This window comes from Oryzias latipes, chromosome 22 (genome assembly GCF_053564925.1).
Source record: "Oryzias latipes strain Hd-rR chromosome 22, Olatipes_Hd-rR_3.1".
Lineage (NCBI taxonomy): Eukaryota > Metazoa > Chordata > Actinopteri > Beloniformes > Adrianichthyidae > Oryzias > Oryzias latipes.
Genome location: NC_136258.1, coordinates 23,309,810 through 23,335,792, shown reverse-complemented (window position 1 = coordinate 23,335,792; position 25,983 = coordinate 23,309,810). Strand labels below are relative to the sequence as shown.

At 41.4% G+C, this 25,983-nt stretch overlaps 1 protein-coding gene across 23 annotated transcripts in view; it reads left to right on the top strand.

Annotated features, from left to right (window-relative positions):
* Nucleotides 1-7,592: 7,592 nt before the first annotated feature.
* meis2a (Meis homeobox 2a) overlaps nucleotides 7,593-25,983 on the top strand; it is a 76,874-nt gene continuing 58,483 nt past the window's right edge. For 8 of the 23 annotated variants that reach the window (XM_078940431.1, XM_011490236.3, XM_078940425.1 and 5 more), the window contains exons 1-8: nucleotides 9,245-9,468; nucleotides 9,774-10,616; nucleotides 11,093-11,319; nucleotides 12,757-12,898; nucleotides 13,096-13,146; nucleotides 13,387-13,437; nucleotides 13,850-13,999; nucleotides 21,597-21,711. In XM_078940431.1, coding sequence (XP_078796557.1) covers nucleotides 10,605-10,616; nucleotides 11,093-11,319; nucleotides 12,757-12,898; nucleotides 13,096-13,146; nucleotides 13,387-13,437; nucleotides 13,850-13,999; nucleotides 21,597-21,711 — 748 coding nt within the window. In that variant the 5' untranslated portion in view covers nucleotides 9,245-9,468; nucleotides 9,774-10,604. The other 15 variants (XM_078940438.1, XM_078940433.1, XM_078940436.1 and 12 more) reach the window with 4 other exon arrangements.

Here is a 25,983-nt window from a genome sequence, read left to right as displayed (position 1 = left end):
CTTTTCGGAGCCTTTGCTTACTTTTCCATTTACTGTCCATCTTTTGTGTTTGGAAATCCAATGGAAAAATGGGAAAGTGGAAGGAAAAAAAAGCAAAAAAAAAGAGGTAGAGAAAGAGAAAGACAACGAAGCGGGATGACAGAGTGTACGGCTGCATCTTTGTTTACCGTTCTATATTCCCATTTCCCGCATGCACGCTCAGGCTGGATCTCAGGGAGCTTTCCACTCTTGGCCCAGTCATTTCTGACAATGTTAATGATTTAGTGGAGAACGCTCCGCAACGGATGATTTGTGACATGTAGGAAGGCTCAGAACGGGGGAGGACGAGGCAGGTTTCTGTGGGGAGTGTTTGGGATCCAGGGATGCCTTGAAGACGGTGATTCATTAAATTTAAGACAAGTGTGACATCCTACTTCAAGGGAGCAGAGCACATATGTATGGAGGGGGTAGGGGATTTTTTTTTTTTTTTGGGGTGGCCAAAGTGAGAAGAGGAGAGGAAATACAAAGGAATGCCTTGGTGTTTTTGGAGATGACACAGGAATAGGAAGCAGGCATATGGAGACGGCAGACTGGAAAATAATGGGTAATGGAGGAATTTAGCCTCAGGCTATATGGCTGCTTTGCCTACTTCTGTATAACTAGTATATTTATAATTCAAATACATACCTTTAATAATTAACCAGTAGTGAATATTAAAGAAGAATATGGGATTTGTCTTTCTGCCGATGGAATCAAGTGAAATTTTTTGACAGTAGAACACAACAAAGAACCAGAGAGTGAAAATAAATAGATTTGAGGCTAATTTTACAGCGGATGTATACATAAATATGTTTTTGTTTTTGTTATCCTGCTGAAAGCAGGGTGGAAGCTGAAAGCAATGTAGGTGTCTCCATTCGTCTTTTGGATTGTCTGCAGGCTGGAAACGTGTGCTCCGCAGTAATCAATAGAAGAACAGCGCAGCATCCAGAGCCTTTTGATTGAGCAATATACCTGATAGATGACGATTAAATCATATTAAACACAGACTTTAGTCACAGCTGTACCCCATCAGACACATTCTCTGTGGTGTAGTTTTAGGGGCAATTCGCGGAGTTCTGTTTTTCTAAAGTAAAAGAAGACACTAAGAAAGGAATTGTATGCTGAAAGAGGGTTCCCTGTACTCGAGTGGCACAGGAAAGCTCCCATCACCTGAGTGAACCAGTGTTACGGAGATAGCAGCAGTAGATGAGAACCAGAGTTTTTGTATTTTTTGGATCTCAAATGTATACAAACTCCATTTCTATCTCTGCTGTTTGTTGAAGCTTATGCGTTTCAGGGACGCGCTTGAAAAAATAACTTCATTTTAATTCATTCTTTAACCCTTGTCCTATCCTAGGCACTTTGACGTTGGGAGTTGGGTCATCTAGACCCACTAGACAGTGCACTGAACCTTTTTTCTTCAATGATTTGTGATCTTCACTGGTGTCCATGGATTTCATGAAATCTTTCCACCTTTATCCACCTTTGTCATGGTAGGGATAACACGTCAATGTAAGGATGGGGTCATCTAAGATAGCCCAAGTGTTACAAACATGGGGCAAAGTTTGTATTTTAGGGTGAATTGACAAGTGAGAAATTGGGTATTTAGCTACTTCCTGCAAATAGGTAGTGATAGACATTTTTTTCCACATTACACTAAAGGAATTGATTACAATAATATTATACTGTACACAGTTTTTTAGAGCGTAAACTGAATTTGTAGGATAGGTATCTCACAGTTTGTTGATTTCATGTCACTTGATGCAGATCAGCGGTTCATTTTATGTCAGTAATGCAATAGAACGTGAACTCTCAAAGAGCTGATCGTATCGAGGTTGTTTTTCTCCCTGTGCTCTTTATTGAAAAACCATTCATTTCAAATCTCCGACAGAAAATTGATCTCTCACAGAGAGATAAATTGACTATTCATTTATGCTTCTAAACAAATGTGGCATGTGGCATTTATTATAATTCTTTTAATTCAGCCGTCGTCGGCCCAGCCCCACAGCTGTGATAGCAGTCCTCTTCTTGGTTTTCAAATGTGGTGTAAAGCTCAGGTAATGACATCTAACCACCTCTCACTGGTGGCCTCTCTAAATCCATCATAGCATGACAGTCTGTCATGAACCACAGGCCGCAAATTTGAGCAGAAAAAAAAAAAGTTAGACAGATGTCTGCTGGGAAAGTTTTCCAGGGAATGCCAAAACTTCCACCAAAATAAAAACATTTTTGAACTTAACCAATGACGGAAAAAGTTGTTTTTCCTGCCCTCTAGTCAACATCTTGTTTTACCCTTTGGTTCACACGTTAATTATTTACTTGTAGCCACATTTCTGGTGTTGTTTTTCATAATTAAAATCTTCTTATCCTATGTCAGAAGACACTTGTGTTCTTTTTTTCTCCTATTTCTGTAAAAAACATGTCAAGATTTGACTTATTTCACCTCAAACTCTTTGCATTCAATATCAGCAAAAAAAAAAAAATCAAGATTCATACACTAATGCATATTACACTTCTTTACTGTGCTTAATAATTAATAGCCCATCCCATCTCTCTATGAATATTTACATGCAAAGTGTCCCTGGGAGCCATCCATATGCCAGGGGGAGGGAAACATGTGTGTTTATAGCATTAAACACTCAAATACAGTCAGCAACCCCATTTCGCCTCCAACCATGAAAACACTCACTAAAGCATTGCAAGTATTTTATTTGTTGTTGCACAATGTAACCCATTCAACTGCCATTGAGACGTGGCAAGTCAAATTACAGAGACTCTTTCTGTGCTGAGTTGAAATCCCAGGACACAGCTTGTCTAGTTTCAACACGACGGGATAACTTTTTTTTTTTTGGTTGATTCCAGAGCAGCAACAATGTTCTCTGCATTCGTCCTCCGTGCCAACAAGCCAAAGGTCTTGCTGTCCATGCCGCTGGAATCAGGGTGTCATCAAGCAGATGAAGGATTTACACGACACATCAGATTATTTCACAAAAGCAGGATCATGTAACGCAATGTAGTGGGAAGAAAATGATTCAAACTACTTAAGGAAGTTCATTTGAGACCTTGCACAACTTTCATCAGGAGGAAAATCAAAGTCAAACATTGCATGTGATGAATGATCATGTGGTCGTGCAGCTAATTTGGCTGAGGGCTTGTGCTGCCAAACATTAATACACTGTTCACTTCTAATCCCAGTGACAGACTTTCCTTTATTCCTCCCTTTGTGAACCAGAACCACAGAATAAATGTTGCGACAGAAAAGCCTGAGTGCAAACTGTATACACTTCCAACCTTTGACCTCTGCGAGAGCCTCCGCAGGATGCAGAAACATTGCAAAATCGCTCTTGCATCTTCACAGACACTTTAAAATGCACATAATCTGGTAATGGATGACTCAGATATCTAATACAAATAAACAGGCTTTTACTAATGAACCTGGGCGTGTTTGGTTCTGTTGCTCCTATTGGCCCTATTTACCTGAAAAAGGAAAATTTGGGTGTTGCTGCTTCCCCGCAGGTCCCCCAGCTCTCAGATCTCCTCTGTGTCTCTGGTGTGGATAAGTAATGGCTGCAAAAGCAGCACTGCTCTTTGATATTTCACTCCTCATTTGAATCAGTGGTCGCTTTATTTGACAATGCCAGGTAATTACCCGGGTACCTAGCTTGATCGTGAGAAGGGTGGTGGGAGGGAGGGGCCTGGGCTGTGGGTATGAGATGGGAGATGGAAATGGTGGAAACAAAAACATGAAAAGAAGGCAAGGGGGACAAAGACAAACTACCAGCATTTGTTTTGTTTACCTGCATTGTTTTCTGAAAGAGTTGCAAACAAGGTGGAGTCACAAATAATAGATGCCCTGTTTTTTTAAGCTTATGTTTTTGAGGATGTTTATGATAGCTTTTTTTTTTGTTGTTGTTTTCAATGGCCTGTTTTATGCTGAGAAGAGAGTAAACATGAGGTCAGGCAGCAACAGTTCTAGAAATGAATGTCGGGAGATACACTTGATCCAAATAAAAGCTTTTGTGCCCGAGTTTGGCTCATTTTATTACCTTTGGGTGACAAAGAGAAAACTGCTTCCATGAGGAAAAGAACCAGAAGAACTCAAAAACAGTTAAAGACACATTTTAATGCATTTACAGTAAAGGCACATAACACAAATATTTACATTTAACATGATTCTTCAGTTGCATAATTCTTTGAGCAGTAAACAATTTTATTCTTTTACACATAAAATAAAGTTCTTCCTTGAATAAAGTATTTGAAAAAGACTGAATGTGGGCTCTTATCAATGACGTTTATTGAATGGGAGAGCAGTGTTTACTCCCTTGTGTGACTAGAATTTCAAAATGCAGCCCTCCACGTGAATGCAGCTGCGCTCAGGCTGCGTCTCCTTGCAGGAATCCTGCAGACAACCCAGGCACGGATCTGATGGTGCACTAAAAGATTCTGCCTGCGAAAAAAAAAAAAAAACATGCCTCTCCATGCTCAAATATTCAAGATGAAATTTTAGTGCTAAAACGTTGATGTATATGTTTTTCACTTCTCAAAATCCACAAAAACAAACTTTGGGTTCTAAGACGGAGTTGTTTCAGACATCGACTGTCTCTAAGGGATGTGCAGCCTAAGTCATTAAAGCTTACTATAAATACCGGAGACTGACGACAGGAGACCAGCTAAATATATCTCTTCTTTTCGCCTTGAAGTTTTGTCTCTTTTCCTCACCTTTAATTACATTTTAATAAAGCAGCTTTAATTTGAGCAGATCAAATATAAATATACAGAAAAGTTTGCCTTCACGCATTTCTGCTGTCAGAATGAATGTCTCCTGACACGGAAGTTTTAACGCCGCACGGATTATAAGGACAAACGCGCACGATTGCGCGCGGCTTTTTTCCATCCCCCTCCGTGCGTTTTTCTTTTTCTTTCTTTCTTTTTTTTTACGCTTCGTTCTCATTTGGAAATCACTAAAGATTTGTCAGTTTCTATTCTCCTCTCTGGACAAACAACAGAGGCCACAGATTTGAATTCGATTCAAAGTGGAAGGAGGAATTAAGACAATTTAATAAGGGCTTAAACCGCCGGGATGTTTCTGAAGCGCCTAAAGACATATTTCCTCTGATCAGCCAAGGAGGGTGACTTTATTGGACATGTTTCTATTTCCAAATCCGCATAACAGCCAGCGATGCATGTATTTCCTATAATGTAGATAAGGGAAGAGAGGGTTTGATATGTAATAAAAGGTGGGTCTGTGCTGCCAGTTTAAGCCTCTTAAGCCTGATAAATGATGAGCGACAGAGGCGCAGCAAGAGGGTCACCGCTATTAACTCCTCCGTTTCCCGGCCTCCACTTAAAGTTCTCTCAATTACACGTGGTAATGTGGCAGGATACGGGCCTTGTGAGCTTTGGGTTGTTTAATTGAACTCAAATAACAATAATAATAAAGGGAGGGGGGGGGGGTAAAGAAAACACAGTCATATCTGCACGCGGCCTTAGGCTGCCCCTAAAGCCGCATGTTAGGAGGAAACAGGGGGATTACAGTCGGTGGCGTTACTAACACATGCACACCAGGTATTCTGGGACAAACAGCCAATGCAAGCTCATTAAATCAGCATTTGGTGTAGCCGAGCGGGCGTTAACGACGGGCTCTAATCTCGGCGGTGACCTGCGCAAAGCGTGTCACACAGCAAAGAGTGCGCGCAGAATGAGCAGCAGCACAGCAGCTTTCAGTTAGGAAGGAAAACACTTTGTTGAGTATTTTTTATTTCCCCACCCTCCCTTTTTTAAACATTACTTGTGAAGATAACGTAGACAAATAAAACAGGAAATTAAAAAAAGTAAAATATAAAAAATGTATCGTTCATATTGTTATTATTATTAATTAATTATTATTATTATCATTATTATTACTGACTATAAAAATGATGTAGATCGGGTTTAAGTTTGTATCTTTTTTCCATACTGTATTTAGATTTTTCCATACGTAAAAGCGCATCGTTTACGTCATATGCCTCATTTAATGTCAATTTCAGTTGGGTTCTATTAACAGCAGAAACTGTTTTTATGGATTTTTTAATTTTATTAGCGTTTTTATATTGATTTAGAGACTTTCGCACAGACTTATCAAAGGTTTTTAAAGAGATCTATCGGAGTAAAACTTTTACGTTTAAGAAACATTATTTATCTAATACAGAAATTAATTTACATTTAGTCACGAAAGAAGATTTTTAGCCACATCAGAAATTTCGCTAAAACCAGAAAAGAATATTAAGCAATGAAAGGTATTATTTAGTTACATGTGGCAGTTACAGTCACTGTGCACGGTTAGAATTTAATCTGCTGTGTAAAAGGTACATAATTTTCATCGAATTTTTTTTTTTTTAGAAAATTGCGGCTAGTTTTTAATTAACCGTGTGCTTTATGTGGCTATTTTATGTCTTGTTAGTGTCGTTTTATGCCGTGTGTTGGAGGCCTCGTCTTACATGCGCCGCACTGCCTGGCACGTTTGTACCGCTTTGAACCGCAAGGTGTCACTAGAGGGCCACAGATTGCTCCCTCAGAGCTGCTGTTCCACGCTGTGCTGGCCTCCCCTCTTCCACTCTGTGCCTGTCTCCCCCCTCCTTTTACTAACCCTCTGACACTAAACTCTGAGAATCGGTGGAGGGGAAAATGAGGCTTTGGAGCTGAAGAATTTACAGTTAGTCGCGAAACTTTTACAAGTATTTGAGTTGTTCAGTCCACTTTCTGGAACCTTATAGTCACGTTTGAATCCGGGGGTCAGAAGAAGTTCAAATTCAACGAACTGATGTCATGTTTGTGAGGAAAATAGATTAGTTGTCTGACACTATTTTTAAAAAGTAAAGTAGTATGAAATATTATTTAAAATAAAATATGCAAGTGGTTTTATTATTTATCTCACGCGTAAAACCAGAACATTTTGAACCCTTAGTAAAAAAAAAAACAATAAAAAAACTTTCTGTTAAATGAATTGATAATTATTTTCTCATTTAGGAGCAGAAAGCTAAACTGGCAGCCAGGTTGCCTCTGCACGTCTGTCCTATCTAGGATCCAACCTTATCTCAGCCTCTCTGCATCAGCTTTGCTCATTTACATAATCTCACATACTGAAGAGGGCCAGAGAAGAACAAAGTTACAAACAAGATTAGGGTGATTTTGTTTGTTCCTGCTGTTGAGCGTCAATTGTTTCTCCCGGGGTGTTTAAGACCACTAAGAGGATTTGAAGCTCGTTTCATATCACTGATCTTTTTTGAAGGAATTAAATCAACATTGCATTTCTCTCCATATTTAGCAACAGGCTTGTGCGCGAACAACCTAGCCCTGCAGGGTAGGAGAGGGGGGCAGTGGGACTGGAAGTCCTGCAAAGAATAAACAGAGGAGTGGAAGTTGGAGCTTGCTTGCATGCAGGCGGTCCCGGTTTACCTTTAGGATGTGGCATGCTGCGGATCCTTAGCTTGGTGACTGTCCCAGCAGTGTTTTCATTGACATGGATCCTCTTCAGCCCCCCACCCCACTCCACCCAAACCTCACCTAATGAATCCAAACGCAGCTGGCCGTGTCCCACACGGACACCGAGCGCTTTAACCCTAAACTGACCTCAATTTGACACCACCAGATGAAATTTTACCGCCTGTTAATGCCATCTACTGATTTTTTTCATCTGCGCTAGAGTTGTATGTGCGCACCTGAAAAGAGCCGCGTCGTGAAGTAATATAAAACTACTTGAAAAGTCTAATTGTCTATGAGAGGTGTGCTACTGGAAATGATCTGCCTTGTAAAACGCAGTCAGGTCAGAAGCGGGAGAGTTTGAGTTGGCACACGTTCTGTTTATGAGGAAAAGATCATTTCAATTAACGACTGATGTAATTAGAATATATTTAAAATAAAGAAAAAAACTCCCGAGCCTATATGAAATAATTTACACACAAAAAAACGTTGTTTGGAAACTTTAACCTATTTCGCAACCTAAATATTGTCACTAATTGGCTCGTGTGTTTATAGATTCCGTTAATTACGCACATAAATAGTCGACAAAGGAGATAGCTTTAAATTTTGACACGGTTTTCGTCATTGCCGGAAGTTTTTCAAGGCATGGATGCGTTTCTGTGGAGCTCCACATCGGGCACGCATAATTAGTTTCTTCTATTTTCACACTCCGGGTGTTTCCATCACTCTCCTTCGGGGCAAATCGCATACTTCAGCAATAAAGCCGCAACATACCGATATAATCTAAATATCTAGAACTGCATAAACTTCAAAATTCTCCCAAATTGTTTTATTTACATTAAACTTGGAAAGAAATCAGCTATGCACTCCTTCCTTTGACTGATAAAGAATGCGTCTTAAGCGTAAATCATAAAAAATATGATATTTTTGGTCTAATAATCCATCTTGAAAGCGTTTCATTTTATTGCGCCGTGAAAGAACGCACAGCAAAGCGACGTATGCAGTAAGATTTTTGTTACTTACCCTTGTTGTCCAAAAGAGGAGGGCAGAAAAAGTCAAGCCCAAGCGCACAAATCAAAGAGAACGACAGTATTTAGCTTATGAAAATATAATTCTTCTGAAGCAGAGTCTGCCGGGTTTGCTGTGTTTACAGAGCGCAAGAGAGACTTGGGAGACGCTGAATGCCTTTTCCCTCTCGCACAGCTCTGCTGCTCCTTCCCGGGGTATTGCGCGTTGAAATGTCCACACAGCCGTTTGTCAAACGCTTCAGTCCTGCACTTCCCACCCTCCCCTTCATGCCAACAAACATAACTGTTGTCAAGTTTTCATTTATTAACTCATTTCCCTTTAAAAAGAAAAAAAAACAGTTTTGTAATCGACCCTGAACGCTGCTTAGTATTTAGATTGTTGGAAGAGTTTATTGACCTTCCAACAGTAGCCACAGCCCATCTCCCTGTGCGTGTGTCTGCCTTAATCCTAACCTGTGAATAATTAATTTCCACCATAAAAAATGTCACGGAGCCACAAATGGAGCCTTTATGTAAGAGCCTATCAATACAGCCATGATGGCATATTATCACCGAAAGAGCTAAATATTAAAGGGGGGTAGATGACCTGGTTCTGTTTCGTGCGTAAAAGTGCTCGGGCTCCAAAAAGAACTTCATTGCAATCGATGGCCGAAGCTTTGCTCCTCCTCTAAACTTCAATCTTCTCACATGATTGATGATCTTGGGGAGCTTTGATAATTGACTGCTCTGAGGTAAGGCACGGGTTTCGATCAAGACGCGGATTGGACGAAAGATACATGCAAAATGACTTTCCCCACAAAAGCTTTTTTTCCTCTTGGAAAAGTTCATTTGGGGCTTAGAGGGGTGCTGAGTGCCGTTTAATTTGCTAAACAGACCAGAGTCATAATTAGCAGCGAGATTAGGAGGTATTACTGTGATATTAAGTATGCACGTTGGCTGATAAACACAAAACAGATTTAAAAAAGTAAGCGTCATAGCTGTCTATTAAACACAGATGTGCCATAGTACTTTCTTTAGACTATAGAGAACTTATTTTTGGACAAAAATCAAAATGAAAGATATCTGTTCATTTTGTTTGGTAATCGTTATACGTTTTGGTGCGTAAAAGCTGGATTCTTGTCGTGCGTGTTGCGCTCTAGCTAAATTTTATTTTGTATTAATATTCTATTTCATTATTCATCGATCTGAGCATTTTATTGTTGGTTTTGAATAAACATTCGCAGCCTAAGAATGCACTTTCAACTCTAACCTTTTCTTCTTTCTCTTCAGGACTCTTCCCGTGGAGGCAGAAATTGTGTGGGAGTTGTGTTGCTGTAGCTTTTTTACCCCCAGTGTGGAGTTGAAGCCGTCCCTGCGCCTCGCACATACTCTGCATATCACAAGATTTGGTCTATCCTCTCTCTTCTCTGGAGCTGCTGTAGGACTGGCTATGGCCACCACTACTTCCGGGATCCGTCACTTCATTCGCCCACCGCTCAGCGCTGCGAACTGACTCTGTTTCTATAAGCAAGCTAGCAGCCAACCTGCCAACACTCGCTGACACTCACTCATCTCAGTCTCGCCAGATAGACGAAATACCTACGGGGGGAAGAAAGGAGAGATCCGAATCGCCATCTTCTCATTTCTACTGCTTTCTTCTACTTTTTTTTACGGCGATAATAAAACAAGATAGCGATCTGGAGGCATTAAAGGAGACGCGGACTTGCGGGATGAAATCGGACTAAAAAGATTCGTCCTTCTCTTGAACATCATCACCGACCGTCATTCATTCATTACCTTGACAACCTCTGGCTTTGATTGACAGCTGGAGTGGCAAAAAGCCATGAGACACGACAGTTTAGTTACATGCAGGTTGTTGATGGGCCGATTGTAACCTTCACGTTGGCGCATTTTTTTCTTTTCTTTTTTTTCCGAGGAAAGAGAGTAAAACAAGAAAATTTGCAAAACTCTTCGATGCTACGAAACCAACTGAGCCGCAGAGGCGAATAGGAGAATTCGCAAAGTTGGTTGAGAAGGAATCTTGCCTCTAAATCACTCTCTAACTGGGACTGGGATATTAAATATACGGACATATTCGGGAGTTTATTGGAGCGCAGCCTGATGGCGCAAAGGGTAGGTTTTAAATCTCCAACACTTACCTGTTCAAACCACAATAGGGAGGCCATGGTGTCGCTTCTTCTCCTGTCGGGTGCTGCTGGCAAATTCACAAAGTATTCACTCTCGGAGTCACTTGTATTTTGACGTTTTTGCTGCGCTCTCACTCTTCAAGCGGAGTGACAGGCTTCGGTTTTTACCACCAGCCTCCACCACAGTCGTGGAGCAGCTTCCCGGGGAGACTCCAAACTAATTCGCTCTTTTCACCCTCCAACCTCTGCGAGCAGAGCGGAGCAGCAAAGTTAGAATGTTTCTGGTAAAGACAATCTCTAAAGCTGAGCTTTTCCACCACACTCTCCCGTCCCGTGCTGCGTAAAAAAACTCTTTCAGGCTCTTTTAGTTTCTCCGTTCCGCGTGTTGACAATGAAGTGTCCGGCATTTTTTTTGTACTTTTAGAGAAGTGCGCTCACTTTTCCCTCTAATTTTATTCCCAGTACGATGAGCTGGCTCACTACGGTGGGATGGATGGAGTCCCGACGTCGATGTACGGGGACCCGCACGCTCCCCGACCGCTTCCCCAGGTCCACCACCTGAACCACGGACCGCCGCTGCACGCCAGCCAGCACTACGGAGCCCACGCTCCTCACCCGAACGTTATGCCCACCAGCATGGGCTCTGCTGTCAACGACGTTTTAAAGAGGGATAAAGATCAAATTTATGGGTAAGCTTTTTGCTCGGACTCTACTCTTCCTAAGAGTTTCCTTAAAGTTTGAGGCTTTTGCGTAAAGTTTAGTTTCTCTTCCGCCGTTGCGCTTAACTGGTGTTTTGGTGCAGGATTGACCGCAATTTGAAGCTCTATTGTTGGTTAGGGGAGTTTTGTTGATGTGTAATTTTACACTCATTGTATAAGGCATCGTGAAGCCTGCAGTAAGTAAGAGTATGAGCCTTGAGCTTGTAAAATAATATGGGAGCTCACTGTCCTAAAGTCAGGGACTGCACGGAATTACAGCAAACACGTTTAACTCGCATAAAAAGGCAACGCACGCTTTTTAAAAACTGAATTTAACCCTGAAAAAAATAATAAAAAGGCAAAAACTAAAAACACTTCCAATAACTCCTGTTCTTCTGTTATATTTGTGAAGGGAATTTGGAGATACACACTCACACACGTAGAAGGATTACGTTCCGACTCAAGTCCACTTTTTATAAGACTATTTTCAAGCACAGAAAGAGACCGCCTGCTCTTCTGGATGAGTGAAAAGTCAAGATATGATTACAGCTGTCGCGCACTAATACGCACACAGAAAGTGCTATAATCCACAGATATAATCTGCGTGGAGTTAATCCCGCTTTTCTCTCCCTAACTGTTTATATTTATGGGAAATATTCCCGCAATCATTTATTCAATATTATAGAAAAAAGGCACAAAAGTTGGTTCTCTGGAGTTTCTATTTAATGCCGATTTTTTTCTGGAATTATTAAAAATAAAATGTGATATTTTGAGAAATTAAGAGAATAAAAAAAAAAAAAAAACGTTTTCTCAATGTCATTGGAGTGAGTCAAAGCTATGGGCCTTTCTATAGTAAAGACTACTCGTAAATTAGCAGTTTAACAGTTCATTGTGAGCGTTTGGTGTATTTTCACTGAAAGTATAATTTTACACATTCCCGCGATGTCTTTCGGCGGTGCCAGTTTGCTGTTTTGCATGAGTTTGTAGACTTGGTCGGTTTTTTCCTCTCGTTTGCACTACAAAAAATGTCAGTCTAAAATAGGCGACTATTCGAAAAAAAACACAGAAAAATAATTTTTATCTAAATATTTTTATATTTTCTTAGTATAAAAATTCAAAACAGTTAAATTGTTTTTAAATATGGCAACCAGGTGTTTTAATTGTGATTTTTACGCACGACTTGTAGCACGACCGTTAAGGAAAAGTGCCAAAAAATAGAAATAAAAAAAATTAAGCAAAGCAAATATCCCAAAAATTGAGAATTGTGAAAATAAAATTCTGTGGTCGCGCCGTCTGATTACATTTTTGGAGAGAAGTAGAGAGTTTAAGACGCGGGAAGCGGGCGCTCGTGCAGGGTGACATCTTTTACAGTGGGCTTTGTGGAGTCGGTGTGCTGCTTGAACTCAAGCTGTGTTTCTCCTCTTGCAGTCACCCTTTATTCCCACTGCTCGCACTGGTTTTTGAGAAGTGCGAGTTGGCGACGTGTACTCCGAGGGAGCCGGGCGTAGCAGGCGGCGACGTCTGCTCCTCAGACTCATTCAATGAAGACATTGCAGTCTTTGCCAAACAGGTTAATTCTGCAAAATGGAGAAAATAAATGTTGTTAAGCATGTGTCACTTTTCTTCTCTCTTCTTATAGCAGTCAAACATATATGTCTTGTTTATTTTCTTGTATATTTCTCCAAATATAATATTTTATTCTAAAAGTCAAAAAGGCTGCATTATTGACATGACAAACTAACTTTGACATTTGGTGTATCATTTTAGGTTCGAGCAGAAAAACCTTTATTTTCATCAAATCCAGAGTTGGACAATTTGGTAAGGCATTTCTCCGATTCCTAAATCGCGTCTTTGCGCACATATGTTGAACGTGTCCACAGCTTTACGCAGTCCACTGAAGTTCCTAGTGACTTCACTTCCAGAAATATGGGATTTAATTCTGTATTTCGCCTTGTGATCTTCCTGTCTGTAAATTCATAACCGCAATCATGTAATTATTGCAAAACATCCTCCCGCTTTGTCACATTAATTTTGCGTCTTTTCTTCTCTTTCTTTCAGATGATACAAGCCATACAAGTATTAAGGTTTCACCTCTTGGAACTAGAAAAGGTAAATTTCAATTGAATAATTATTATCATTATTTTTAAAATGACACTACAGCTAACTAAATAAAATAAAGTAAAATGGCGGAAATATTATGGTAGAATTGTATTTATTTAGAGTTGCGGCGCGTCTTTGCGTGCGTTGAACATTGATATTGATCCTTAGATTTAGTTGCAGTTGCTCATTATCCCTCCAGATCATGGCACGTTGTTTATTTTTGTCGTTCAACTTGTTGCTCTGGTCTCAGGAGAATAATAGCACAGCACCAGTTTCCCTATTGTGTCCTGCCGGCGATAACGCTGCATAACTGGGACTTGTTCTTAGACCGCCACAAGTGTTTCCTGCATCCTAAACAGTTTTCTCCTTTTAGCTTTTTCTCGTCTTTACTTTGTATCAACAGAATTTTTATTCTTCTCAGGTGCACGAGCTTTGCGACAATTTTTGCCACCGGTACATCAGCTGTTTGAAAGGAAAAATGCCAATAGATCTAGTCATTGATGAACGAGATGGCAGCTCAAAGTCAGACCATGAAGAACTTTCAGGATCATCGACTAATCTCGCAGATCACGTGAGTAACACACAGCTGCATAATGTTTAAAAATTGTGATGCGCCTGTTTTGCTTGCGTCTAATTCCTTTGCTGACGGCAGGGCACAAGTGGGCACTTAGGTCTTTAGTTCTGCATGAAACTGGGCATTCTTTCTCAATAATCCACTTTTTTGATATTCATTCCAAAGCCAACTTTTGGGGCAGCTCTGCGCCTCGGCGCAGCGTGATCCCGCTGTGCCGTCTGTAAACAGAGCGTGCACTCTTCTGCAAGGAAGATCTGCCGATCGATGTTCTAAGGTCAAAAGCTATATGTGATACAATGGAGCACGTTATTGTTTTAGCCCTTTGATTTGGAGCAGTCATGTGTGCATAATGCGTGCGTGCTCGCCTGTATGCTGGAGGTTTGAGGGGGAGTGTGCGCGCGCGTAACAGACGGCGCGCCAGTTCGTATATGTGAATCGGTCCAAATTACGCAGCATTGCACGCTCGAAGAGAAAAAAAAGTGAGGCAATTATCTGTACGCAGGTTTTACGTTAAAGCAGGGTATCAGCGGTATAAGCTTTAGCTTTAGGCCAATATTTAAAAAGAAAAGGGCTTTTTTATGTAGGGGCTGTGGGAGCTGGATGTGGCCTGTGCGTAAAGCTGTGGATTTTTGCAGCAGAGGTGGAGAAAGTGGTAGCCTGCTGAAAGAGATCTCAGAGCTAAAGGCTTACCATCAATGTCAAGTTCACAAGGAATATGACGGTTCGTCTGGAGACCTTCCATTGCTGTTGATGTTAATGTGTCTAATTGTTTCGTATTGATTGCCGTGTGGTTTGCCCGTGCAGTTGCTTTCTCCTTTGCTCCCCCGTTTTATGGCCGCAGGCTCCATAACGCTGAATTCAATTATATGCACCTGAAGTACAGTAGCTTTAAATTGAAGATCGATTCTTCAGTTTAAATCGCGCATTTTTGGCGCAATAAGCAGGGTCTCCTTCTGTTGTGTGCACAGAGCAGACAGCATGTATTCAGCTGGATTTCTATGGCTGCATCTTGCATGCTTGTGACAAAATGTATCAGAAGGAGGAAAATTGAGAGGCCACTGCAACAAAGTGGCTAGTTAATAGTGCAACACAAGGCCAAGCCTATTAGGAATTAAATCAGATTTAAGTGTTATGCAAAGTCTCTGCACTGCATCTGTTAAGTCTGGCTAAAGGCCTAAAATCAGTGGATTCCCTGAGAGCCCGACGCCTGAACGGGGCCAGAGTTGCGCGCAGCACCGGGAGAAGTGGGTGAGGATTCCACCGTGTTGGTGTCAGAAACAGTCCAAAACGGCAACAATTGTGATCCTGCAACACAAGTGTAGAAATGAGGCATGCTGTTGTTTATATTGCGGAGATTAGATAAACTGGCCTGTTTAGCTTCCTGGCAGATGGTGTGATACTCAAGCCAATTTCCGATGGAGCCTCCAATGCTCCAACCAGCTTTTGCCACCGTTCCATTTGTAAGAAATAGTCTAATAATTAAAAAATTAAATATGCTAATAAAGCAAATGAGGAGCAGCCATAAACAATAGCAGTCTGCATGACAGGTTATTTATCTTGGAGTCGTTTGGAGTGACCACCTCATTAGGCATTTAAGGTCTGAGGGATTTATTTTACTTTTGTGGCCCTGCTGAACTTTTTATTACTGCTGAACTGAATTTCTCCTAAAGCAGAAGATAGTTTTTCTGTTGATGGTTTCTGTTAGGGGGGATTTTTTTTAAATAAGGGCTGCATTTTCTATGAGAACGTGAACACTGTAGAGCAATAATAATGTTTGAAAAATAAAGAAAACACAGCACAGTGTGTGAGAGAGCCTGCATGAAGCTGACAGTTAAGCAGGATTTATTTTTTTGGAAACCAAACTGTTCAGGTTAATTGTGTACACTAAGCAAATCAGCACTAATTAGAACTTAAATAGTTCCGGCTGGATTATTGTTAACATTTTTTGCATCTATTCTCTGGATTTCTTTTTTATCTGTTTATTTCTGTCCTTGTCTTATTGAGAAAAGGAAGGCAGCCTCATAGTTAGATATGCTAATTTATTTAGTTAGAATCTCTCACGTCCATTTTTCTTTGCTTTGATATGCATTTTTAATACGTAGCCCCGGGCTACATCTCATTTGGAGAAAGTTGGTTTTTCTGGAGATGATGAGGCTTTTCACTGAAGAGGAGGAGGCAGCCGTTGAGCTCGTTTTTATGTATGCACCCCTTCCTTTTTTATTTTTTCCACATCCTTTCCCTTTTCCCTCCTCTCCCCTCCTTGTACCTGACGGTGGAGAATAATAAGCACAGTTTTATTTACACTTGAATGCAGCACTGTCTTGGTGATGATTGGATTATGGTATAGTGAGAGCAGGATGAGGCCTTGCTGACACTGTTGATTTCCCTCATTCGCTGGCGGTGACTATCTCAACCATGTAGCCCACCCATGGCTTCCTATCTTATTGCCCCTCCTCACATCAGCTTCATCCTATTTAAATGGAGGGAAAAAGTACGTGGGATTACACACAAAGAGTGATGGGGAAAATACACAGAGCTGTGTAGTTTCCTAAATGGCGGGCGTGCGTGCTTGTCAACCGTTTGCTCTCTTGTCTTTTAATTAATGAATAAAATTTCTGTCTCCTCTGCGCTACATCCAATTAGGGAGACAAATACAATTAACAGTGTCTGGGTATTATCTGTTTTAAAGAATTAGCCTTTGTGTCTCCTTGCTTCATTGTGCCACTCTTTCAGTAAGTCTTGAATATTAGCAGATGCATTTTCATTTCTTCTATATCTACATTGAGTTCCAGATTAGAAATTTTGCAGGATTTGCAGGCTCCAGTGATTTGTTTTTGATAGATCTCCTCTGGGAGTTCCTAGTTCCCATCCTTGTGGTGTAGGTTTTCTTAAAGCTGCATGACTGGAAAAAGGAAACAAGCTCTTTTCTGTTTGTATTTGAATCTGTGTTGCAGGTTGCAAGTGGTGCACCATGTGTACAGTCAAATGCAGTGGCATTGCACATTTAGTCAAAATAAGTTAATCTTGAGAGGTGATCTAGCATGTAAGAGTGGAGATGGGTCTTCTGTAATGTTCTGTCCTGTCTCTATACGTCACTGTGTGTAGCGCAGCCCTCTGTTTGTGGTCAGCGAGCCCTCAGGCCGAGCTGGCCTACTGAACCGTGGAGTTTCTCAGTTTTTCAGGTGTTCTAACTCGGCTCGCTTTGTTCTCTCAAGGGAGCGACTGCGTTTGGACCTCATGAAAACACTGCATTGTTGACTTGGGCCGCTCTCTCTGTTCCACATGATCGTTTTGCAGTGTTTGGATGTCTGCTCTTACATTTCCGTTTTGATTAGCATTCAGAGGCGAAGCCCTTTTGGCAGACGTAACCAATCATCACCGCTGAGGCTCATGAAAGGCCACGCTCACTTGTTGCACGTCCCTAACTCTACTTTACTTATGGCTGCAGATAATAATTCTTCATTCATAAATTCTTTACAAACATTATTTTAGAGTAATTTGTTACAAAGAGGAAATGAGTGCAAAAACTATCCCTATTTTTCCATCATACTTACACTGACATTTACATGTCATTTCATATTTCAGTGTCATTCTGACCAAGGTTTGCCAAAACCACGAGTCATTACTTTCAGTATACTTTGACACCTTCTTCGTTTGCCGTGTTTGCACGCATTACATGACCCGTCAACAAAAAGAAAGTTAATTCCTGCCTTGGAGAAAGTTTTCAGACTCAACTGCAATCAATTTATCCTTCTTGTCTGTTAAACATGATGCGGTGAAATATTAGCAGCTAAATGAAGGAGTGTTTATACTCTGGGTAATTGACGGTGTTGTAAACACTCAGGTGCTCAATAAAAGTGCACCTACACTTCTCCAGAGCAACTGTGTATAATTATGAGCTCAAGCCCACAAAAACGTGCACAGAGCCTTTTCCCTTCTTGCTCTCTTTGTGCCATGCAGCAAGATATGTCTTGAATTGTCAGCTTGCCTTATGATTTAAGGTCCTGTGTGTGTTCTTTTGGCGCGTCAGCGATTCGGTGCATGTTCAGCACGGGATCTCTGTGGCTGCTCCTTACACACATAGACACACACACACACACACATGGACACACACGCACGCACACACACACACACAGGGTTAGTCATTCTTAGCCTAAGCTTTCGCGGCTGCAAACGCAGACAGATTTCTTCGCTTCCCTGCAGGTTTCAAGGGAATTTGAGGGAAATTCAATGATGCTGCTAAATCAATTTTATTTGAAATTCCTAGGGATGTAGGCAGAGTGCAGTGAAGGAGGTGAGATTGTGCCAGGCAGGTGTTTGTAAATGAGAAACAGGGGACAGGAGTAAAAGAGACAGCAGTATTCTCCTGCTCTCCTGTGGCCTGGTTGCACTACCTGCTCTCCTTCCCATATTGTTTCCTGCTTTTATATTAATTACAGCGTGTATTATCAGCCACCACTTGCTAACCCCAGCAAATAGAAAAGACTGCCCTTGGAGACCATACTTCTTTTGTATTTTCCTCTCTATCTGGTCTTCTGGTGTACGTTTGTGCATGTTGCCATCGGCACGTATGTCTATTTGCTTGCAAGCCTTCTGCGCCTCCTCCTTCTGGTAACACTGCTCTTTAAGACAATTAGTGAAGAGCATGGAGTGAACCATGTTTGACTCCTAATTATGCTCAGCTTCAGGGAATAGTCACATGGGCTATAGGGCCTTTATTCCCCCCTATTTCTCTTTTAGGATTCCATGTGTAGGTGTAAGAAGACTGTTTGGGTGACACGATTTGTTTTTTTGCTACTTGTTTGAACTTTATCAGACCCACAGGGGTTGTGACAAAATGCTTGCGTGTGTTTGTGTTGCGGGGTTTTTGATGATGCACCCGCTGCAGCTCACAGAGGCCCTCTAAATTATTCATGGGGAGGAACGGCTGTTGCTTTTGTCGCTTTTGTGTACTGTGGAAAGTTAACAGTGTTGTTTTGATATTTTGCTGCCTTGTTTCATAGGCGAGGTCATGAATGAACATCGACTTACAAGTTTTATAAAGAAAAACGTGCGCTCAGATCACAGCATTACCTGTAATACTCTTCTTATTATCATATTGAATAAAGTACTGCGGTAGTCTTTTGGCTCTTTAACAGCCAAGCTAACAAATCTCTATATACAGACGTACAGGCACATTAAATCCGCAGGATAGCAAATCACAGCAAAATATCATTCCCATTCACACCATTAGCTGAGGTGTCTTTGAATTTAATTTAGTGCCAGGGCCATTAAAAATGACACATTACTCTGCAATGATAGCTAAATTAAGTCCCATCGATTCTGCTGTTGCATTAAAACCATGCCTCTGCTGCAGCTGGTGAGACAGAAAAAGGGAGCAAGCCTGAGTGAGAGCAGCAAGCATCATTCCTGAAGAATGATCTGTCTTTTGCCTTGCCGGCACTCAGTGTCTCATTGTGGGCACGTCGAACCCGGTGATTTTCTTCTCCTGGAACAACAACAGCTCGGTCTGAGAGTACACAGTCTAGCTCTGCTTGAATGCATAATGCACTCTGGGAGTTTGGGATTTTTATCTCCCTTTCTTCCTCTCCTCCATGTTGCGTATGACAAAGACAAGGGGATTGATGGGCTTTTCCAACATTAGTGGTTTTTACTCAGCCTGTGCTGTGTTGAGAATAACAGAAAATTACTGTAACAACAGACCTAGTTCCCACGTGTTGATCAGTGGCCCAGGGAGTGAACACATTGCAATCAACTGTGCCTTTGAGTGCAAGGACACTTTTCTTTCGGCTCACTCTGGAGGGCTGAAACCCACGCACAGGCTATTGTTCGGCATGTCTTCTTACCCCTCTTTTGAGTAATTCTCCAAGCTCTTTATCTGATTGCCATCCGGTGAACAGCTGACGCTGAGAGGGCCTGGAGTGGTGCAGAGGGTCTGAAGGGTCCTGTGTGTTTCTGTCTGCTGTTTTCAGCTCTAAGCTGTTTGAGAAAACAGCCGGCCTTCCTTTAAAAAACTTAGCAGATAAAAGGGCCTCGCTCACAGGCACGGCAGCAGCCTCGCCTCCACAGCAGAACAAGCAGGAGCACATCAGGACTGTGGACCCAAGGGAGCTTGGCAGCAGCTTGTATTGTAGCCTTTATTTCCTGAGAACTTCCATTACTCCCCAGGATCTATCCTGTGTCTTTCTCCAGTACAACTCACTCTGACTGGAGTACCAAGGCAGGCAGGCAGGAACGTTCGTCTTTGACTGAATTGAAGTTGGACAAAATGGTAAAAATGATCCGTGTCTTGGAATGCTTTTTGGCGTGTACATTTTCACTTGACTTTTGCATATATGTGTGTTTATGTGTGTTTGAGGAAGAAAATACACACAGTGGGAACTGAGAAGTGGGTTGAGGTTTTGGGAAGCCTTGGTACAGACTTGTGTTTGTTTGACTTGGGTTCTGCTCAAGGGAACACTTCTTCCCGGCTGCAGACAACGTTGGGCTGACGTTTGCCAACATTTTGTCATCATTCTCAGGTGACACTTAAAAATAGGAGAAAGCTTGTTGGGCTGCGTGATCTGTGCGGCTGGATCAGTCCTGTGTGCCTTCGATTTAGCCTGTGAGCTTAAGTGTAGTAAATGACGTGATCAGTCTGTCCTTCTTTTGCCTCAATGGCAGAGGAAATTCCACCTCTAGCCTGACTTCATGTGGCACTGATAAAGCCTTTCCTGTACAGTAGAAAATCCTGTTACTGCGTATGTTCTGTCAGGGCATGACTGGGAAGAAGGGGAAGAGGAAGAAAAAAAGCAGGAGGAAAGAAAGCTACTTTAAAGCAATGCTTTTGTTTATGGATTTATTTCAGAAGTTAGCCAAAAGAAAAAGTTATTTCTTTGTCAGAAAGCATTTGTATACATAAAATGAGTGCATGCACTCTTAGTTCTAATATTTCATTAACGTGTGCGTCTCTGCAAGCCCCTGTGCGTGTGCATGTCAGTGTGGGAGTGCACACATTTTTGGCAGATTAGTAGGAGAATCACTGTCATATCTTATTTTAATTTCTGACAGCGGTAATGATTAATGGCAGCTGTGGTGTGTTTGGACTTTTTACCTCTATATTTCCAAGTTGACACGGAAGTCTCAATTGGTTCTGGTATGAATGAACTCCACTGGGCTGTGCCATATGTGTTTAGACGATTACTCACAAGTGCTCCACTCGCAGTTCTCAAAATCAGCTGCCACATTAACAGTGCTGCGTTTTGCTCTACTGCATTAATGAAACCTTCTGATTAAAGTGCTTTGACTTATAGCCAACTGCATTAGAGCAATACTTTCTTTCTATTCATGTATGATTATCAGACCTTCTTTGATTGTCTGAAGCAGAGGAGCTCTTCAGCCTGCATGCCAGGAGAATATAAACAAGCTGAGAAACCTCACAATGCCATTATGGTTGTCACTTGCATGTTTCCAGCATACTCATATGGACTTTCTTTCTACTCCTCCCTTTTTTTTCTCTCTGTAATCCTGATTTGTGGCTCGGATTGGGACTGCGGCTGGATGCACGCATGGATGGATGGATGGATCCAACGCTCTCTCTTTTCACAAACCTCAGAACCCAGCTTCCTGGAGAGACCACGATGACGCCACTTCCACACACTCAGCCGGCACACCAGGGCCTTCCAGTGGGGGACACGCTTCACAGAGTGGTGACAACAGCAGTGAACAAGGTGAGCTGCTGTGGAAATGGGCAAAAGTGTCCAAAAGCATCCAAGAATGAACACATAAAAACACGATAAATGCATATCAATCTCAAAGCATGGAGAAAAGATGACAGCCCCTCACTTTGACCCTGTCTAATGGCAAATCTATGTTGAAAGAGTTTCTTTTTTTACATGTCACAGATCTTCCTTTCGCACTTTGGATTATCTAAATTTTTGACAGGCGTCCATGTAAACACAGTCACACCTAAAAAAGAACACTGTGATACAGCATGCTTGTAAAAGGCTTTCCAAAATGTTTCTATTTAGAGGGCTGAGCAAAAGCTGGTGATTAATCGCAAATTTCTGCCAGTTCTCACTTGATTTTTAAGCTATAATAACTTTGCTCACACAACAGCCCAGAATTATGTCACAGTGAGCGTTGTGTTTTCATGACCTCGACCTGTCAAACAGCAATAATGTATCTCAAATCCAACATATATGAATTCATTACAGACGGTGCATTTAAGCTGCAGCCAGATGTCTAGTATTATTGTCACAGTATATATCAGTTTTGACAGGTGTACTGTAAGAAGCATTCACTATCAGGGTCGTTCAGATTTAACCGCAGTATTAACATGCTGTAAAAAGTCCACCTAAAATATAATTTCCTGGTTAGCAGTAGACGCAAAACAGGTTTAATTTTTGCATGCATTATTTTGTTACCTTTTAGAAAGTATCCAGAGTTTTCTTTACTTTGTCTGAACATTTGTGGGCATGCAAACATCTTCCAGTGTCAAATGTTGGTTCCATCTTGCTGACTTTATCTTGTTAGCTTTACTGCTAAGTCAGACGCAGCGGTTGCAGCTTGGGGTCATTACTTACCACAAGATGATCTCTGTGGTTGGCCTTGGCAGAAGTAGTTAGATAACAGTTTGTACTCAGGCTATCTGAAAACAAGAAGTTTGCGATAATTTACTCTACATTTTGATAAAAGTGTAAAAGAAGAAAAGCTTATCACAATAGGAACTTAAAGTCTAACTCCAAACATTTATTGTAACAGCGTTCCCTGTTTTTAGTCAAAATCCAAAAAACAAAAACCTGTGGCGTTTTTTTAGGACAGGTTTCTGTAGAACGGCAGCAGTTCATCAGAAATTGAGATGTGACTATTGGCTTGTAGTAAGGCTGCCACTAGTTCCAATCACCCATTTGTTTATATTCTCTCCCACGAGTTTACAGCCCCTTACAATTCCAATCTATCATTACCTGTGTAAAAAAAATGGCGAGCAATATTGGAGCAATCCAGCCGTACAGTTTTAATCCAGATACCAGCTCAGATGAGGAAAACAACAACGTACATGGATCGAGTCATCTGTAAGTGGATGCAACAGAATGTAGTGGAGCAGCGAGCTTGTGGCCCATTTTCAACGTCACAGCTACAATCTTTCTCAAATGGCAATTTTTTATCTGCTCCTGATTTATAAAGAAATACTCAGAAATGCAATTTTGAGCATAACTTTCTTTATATATTTTCTATCACATGACAACAATGCAACAAGAGCATGTTAAAAAAACAAAAACAACATTTTCATTGGAGTGGGTCTTTATGTTTATGTCCCCATTTTTCTTGAAATGTGCATATTCAAGCAATAATAAAAAACATACTGAGCTAAATTTGAAATCCAGCAAATAAAACACATGAATTAGGAGAGCAAAGATATCTCTCCTGCAAAAGAAGATATTTTGCTCTCTTCTTTTTGCAAGAGTAAAAAGGATAGAACATGAAGAGAAGCCAAAAGGGAGAGCGAGGGGGATGGGGGTGGAGGGTGAATGCACTGCCTATTGATTATCTTACACACATAAGTACAAGTGACCTGTAATCCACAGAGCACTTATCGACTCCTTTCCCCACCGTATCCAGTAACAGCGGATCAATACAGGCCAAACACAGTTACGGTACGGCACCATGCTCTGGACCGACATAGGTCGAGTCTAAATCACACGAAATGCAACGTCTTAACTGCTCATAATGTTTCATACAGGGAAAAAGTGAGGAGCCTAAAATTGAAGATGTTAAAAGTGTGAAGGAAGAGTAGTTTTAATACAGAGCTTAAAAGTTAAAAAGTAGGCAAGAACAGAAGGAGCAAAAAAAGACAGACACCAAGGGCAACTGATTTAATGGTCTAATGAGGCCGTCCTCCAGCCAGTTGTTTTGTGTGAGGCATTCTCTGACCTTTCGCTTCGCTCGGGAGCCCCGCCGCCTCATTTTTCACATTCTTGCAATTACGTTAACGCTTGAAGCGCTCGCTGACTCCCGACTCTGGCCCTACCATTCTGACTGAGCCTTCCCGCTCCAACCTCCCCGCCTCCCCCTCCCCTTTCCCTGCTCCACTCCACTCCACTCCACTCCGTTCATGAACTCGCCTCCTATCTCAATACGTTTCAACATAAAATTTGTGGTCCGCACTCTCAAGTCCACAGAGAAAATATGAAATGTGTGCTTCACTTCAGTAATGGGGTCTTTAACAGCTTGGCCCCTGTTAAAAGGGGTGACAATGTGTATCAATTGAGAAAGACAGAATGGATGGGTGAGAGTGAAGAAGGAGAGGGAAAAAGTAAAAAGTGTCTGAGACCTACAGAGCTTTTTGCTTGCAGATGGCAAGAAGAAAAAAACTAAAATTTTCTTCCATCTTTCATCTTAAAAGGTGTTTTTATGTGTGGCCTTTAAAACATTTGTTTGGAACCGACACGCATCACAGAGCTGAGTTTACCCCTGCAGTCCACTACCTTCCAAAAATGGAGGCATTTCTTAAAGCAAACAGCTTTCTTGAAAAGTTTTTTTCCCCCCCGGTGGCAGATGGATGTTGATCCACCACTCACATTTTCTATAAAAAGCTTACCTGTGTCTCATTATTGAACATCATCCCAAGTGTGTGCAAGAGACCAATTCAGCAAGCTTGCTACAGTCAATTATGCAGGCTACATCGGCTGTAGGGAGTTAAACATGAGAAATGTGCACGCCTGAAGAAGACACCCAGGTGTCAGTTATACATTAACCACTCCATAGCCAAATCCATTCAATTATGTACTAAAAAAACATGAACTTTAACTGTTTTTATCTTGCTTTATATAAATATACCTAATTTTGTGCCTTAGCTCAGTCGACACTTGTAATTATTAGCTATGCATGACGACTAAATCCATGATGACATCTTGAGTGCCCAGCAAAGGAGCTTTCCTTGCAATTTGCCGGTTCTACTGTAGATGGAAAGGGCTCAGTAGAAGAGAGGAGGGAGCATTTTGTACATTTTCTCAGCAATTGAACAATCCCCATGCTCTGTAGATAGACACGCTCCCCAGAGAGGCTGGAAGAGGCAGTGCTGGAGAGGAAGGGAGGGAACAGAGGGAAAGCTTGAACGTTTGGCTCCCAGAGAGTATGCCGTACACTCGTTGGTATTGTGGCACATTTGTGTGCGTGTGTGTGCGCATATGTGGGGAGTGTGGTGAGCTCCCCCTCAGCTCTGGGTAGGGGCCCCACTCAGCGAGGTCTTTGTGGTTAAGCTCAGTAGAGAAGGGTCATTCCTGGTGGGGACATGACTCCTTGTGTCCCAGCATAAAGAAGTTGGTCTTGTCCTGCATTTTTCAAGACTTTTAACTTTAAACTTGAATTTAACTGGCATACTATGAATTTAAAATGTCTCCGAAATGAAAGGAACAGTTAAAAAGAACACAACAAGAACATCAACTTGTTGAAAACTGTCCACCCTGTGTAAAATGTATATTTCTATTTATTGTGTGTATGTAGTGCGCATGCGTTAGCAGTCTCCCTCTAAGTGCCTGTTAGAGTTTAATTTAGTGTAGTAATTAAAGCTGAACACCAACCCATAAACAACAGATAAACAATAAAGCAGACCCAAGCCCTGCTGTTTCATGGCTCACACTCCCAGCTGTTGGAGCTCTGATAATTTTCACACAGAGGCCCCACCTCCCCACAAAACAATGCTGAAGAACAGGGTGTGAATGTGTACAATATGTCTGCACGGCTGTTTAAAAGGGTGAAGATGGCAGACCTTTGAGAGACCAATGAAAAATATATGGAAAAGGTTCAATTTCACAAAAACAAAGGACTGCAGAAATTGTGTGGGGAATTATCTGCCTTAACAGACACACAAGTGGCTAAATAGCAGCATATTTCACATTAAATCAAGTACAGAATGTGCAATTTACTTATAAATCCCCAATTTTTTTTGTAAGCAGATGGAAGTGGCACACCAAAACATAAACAAACTAAAGATATATTTG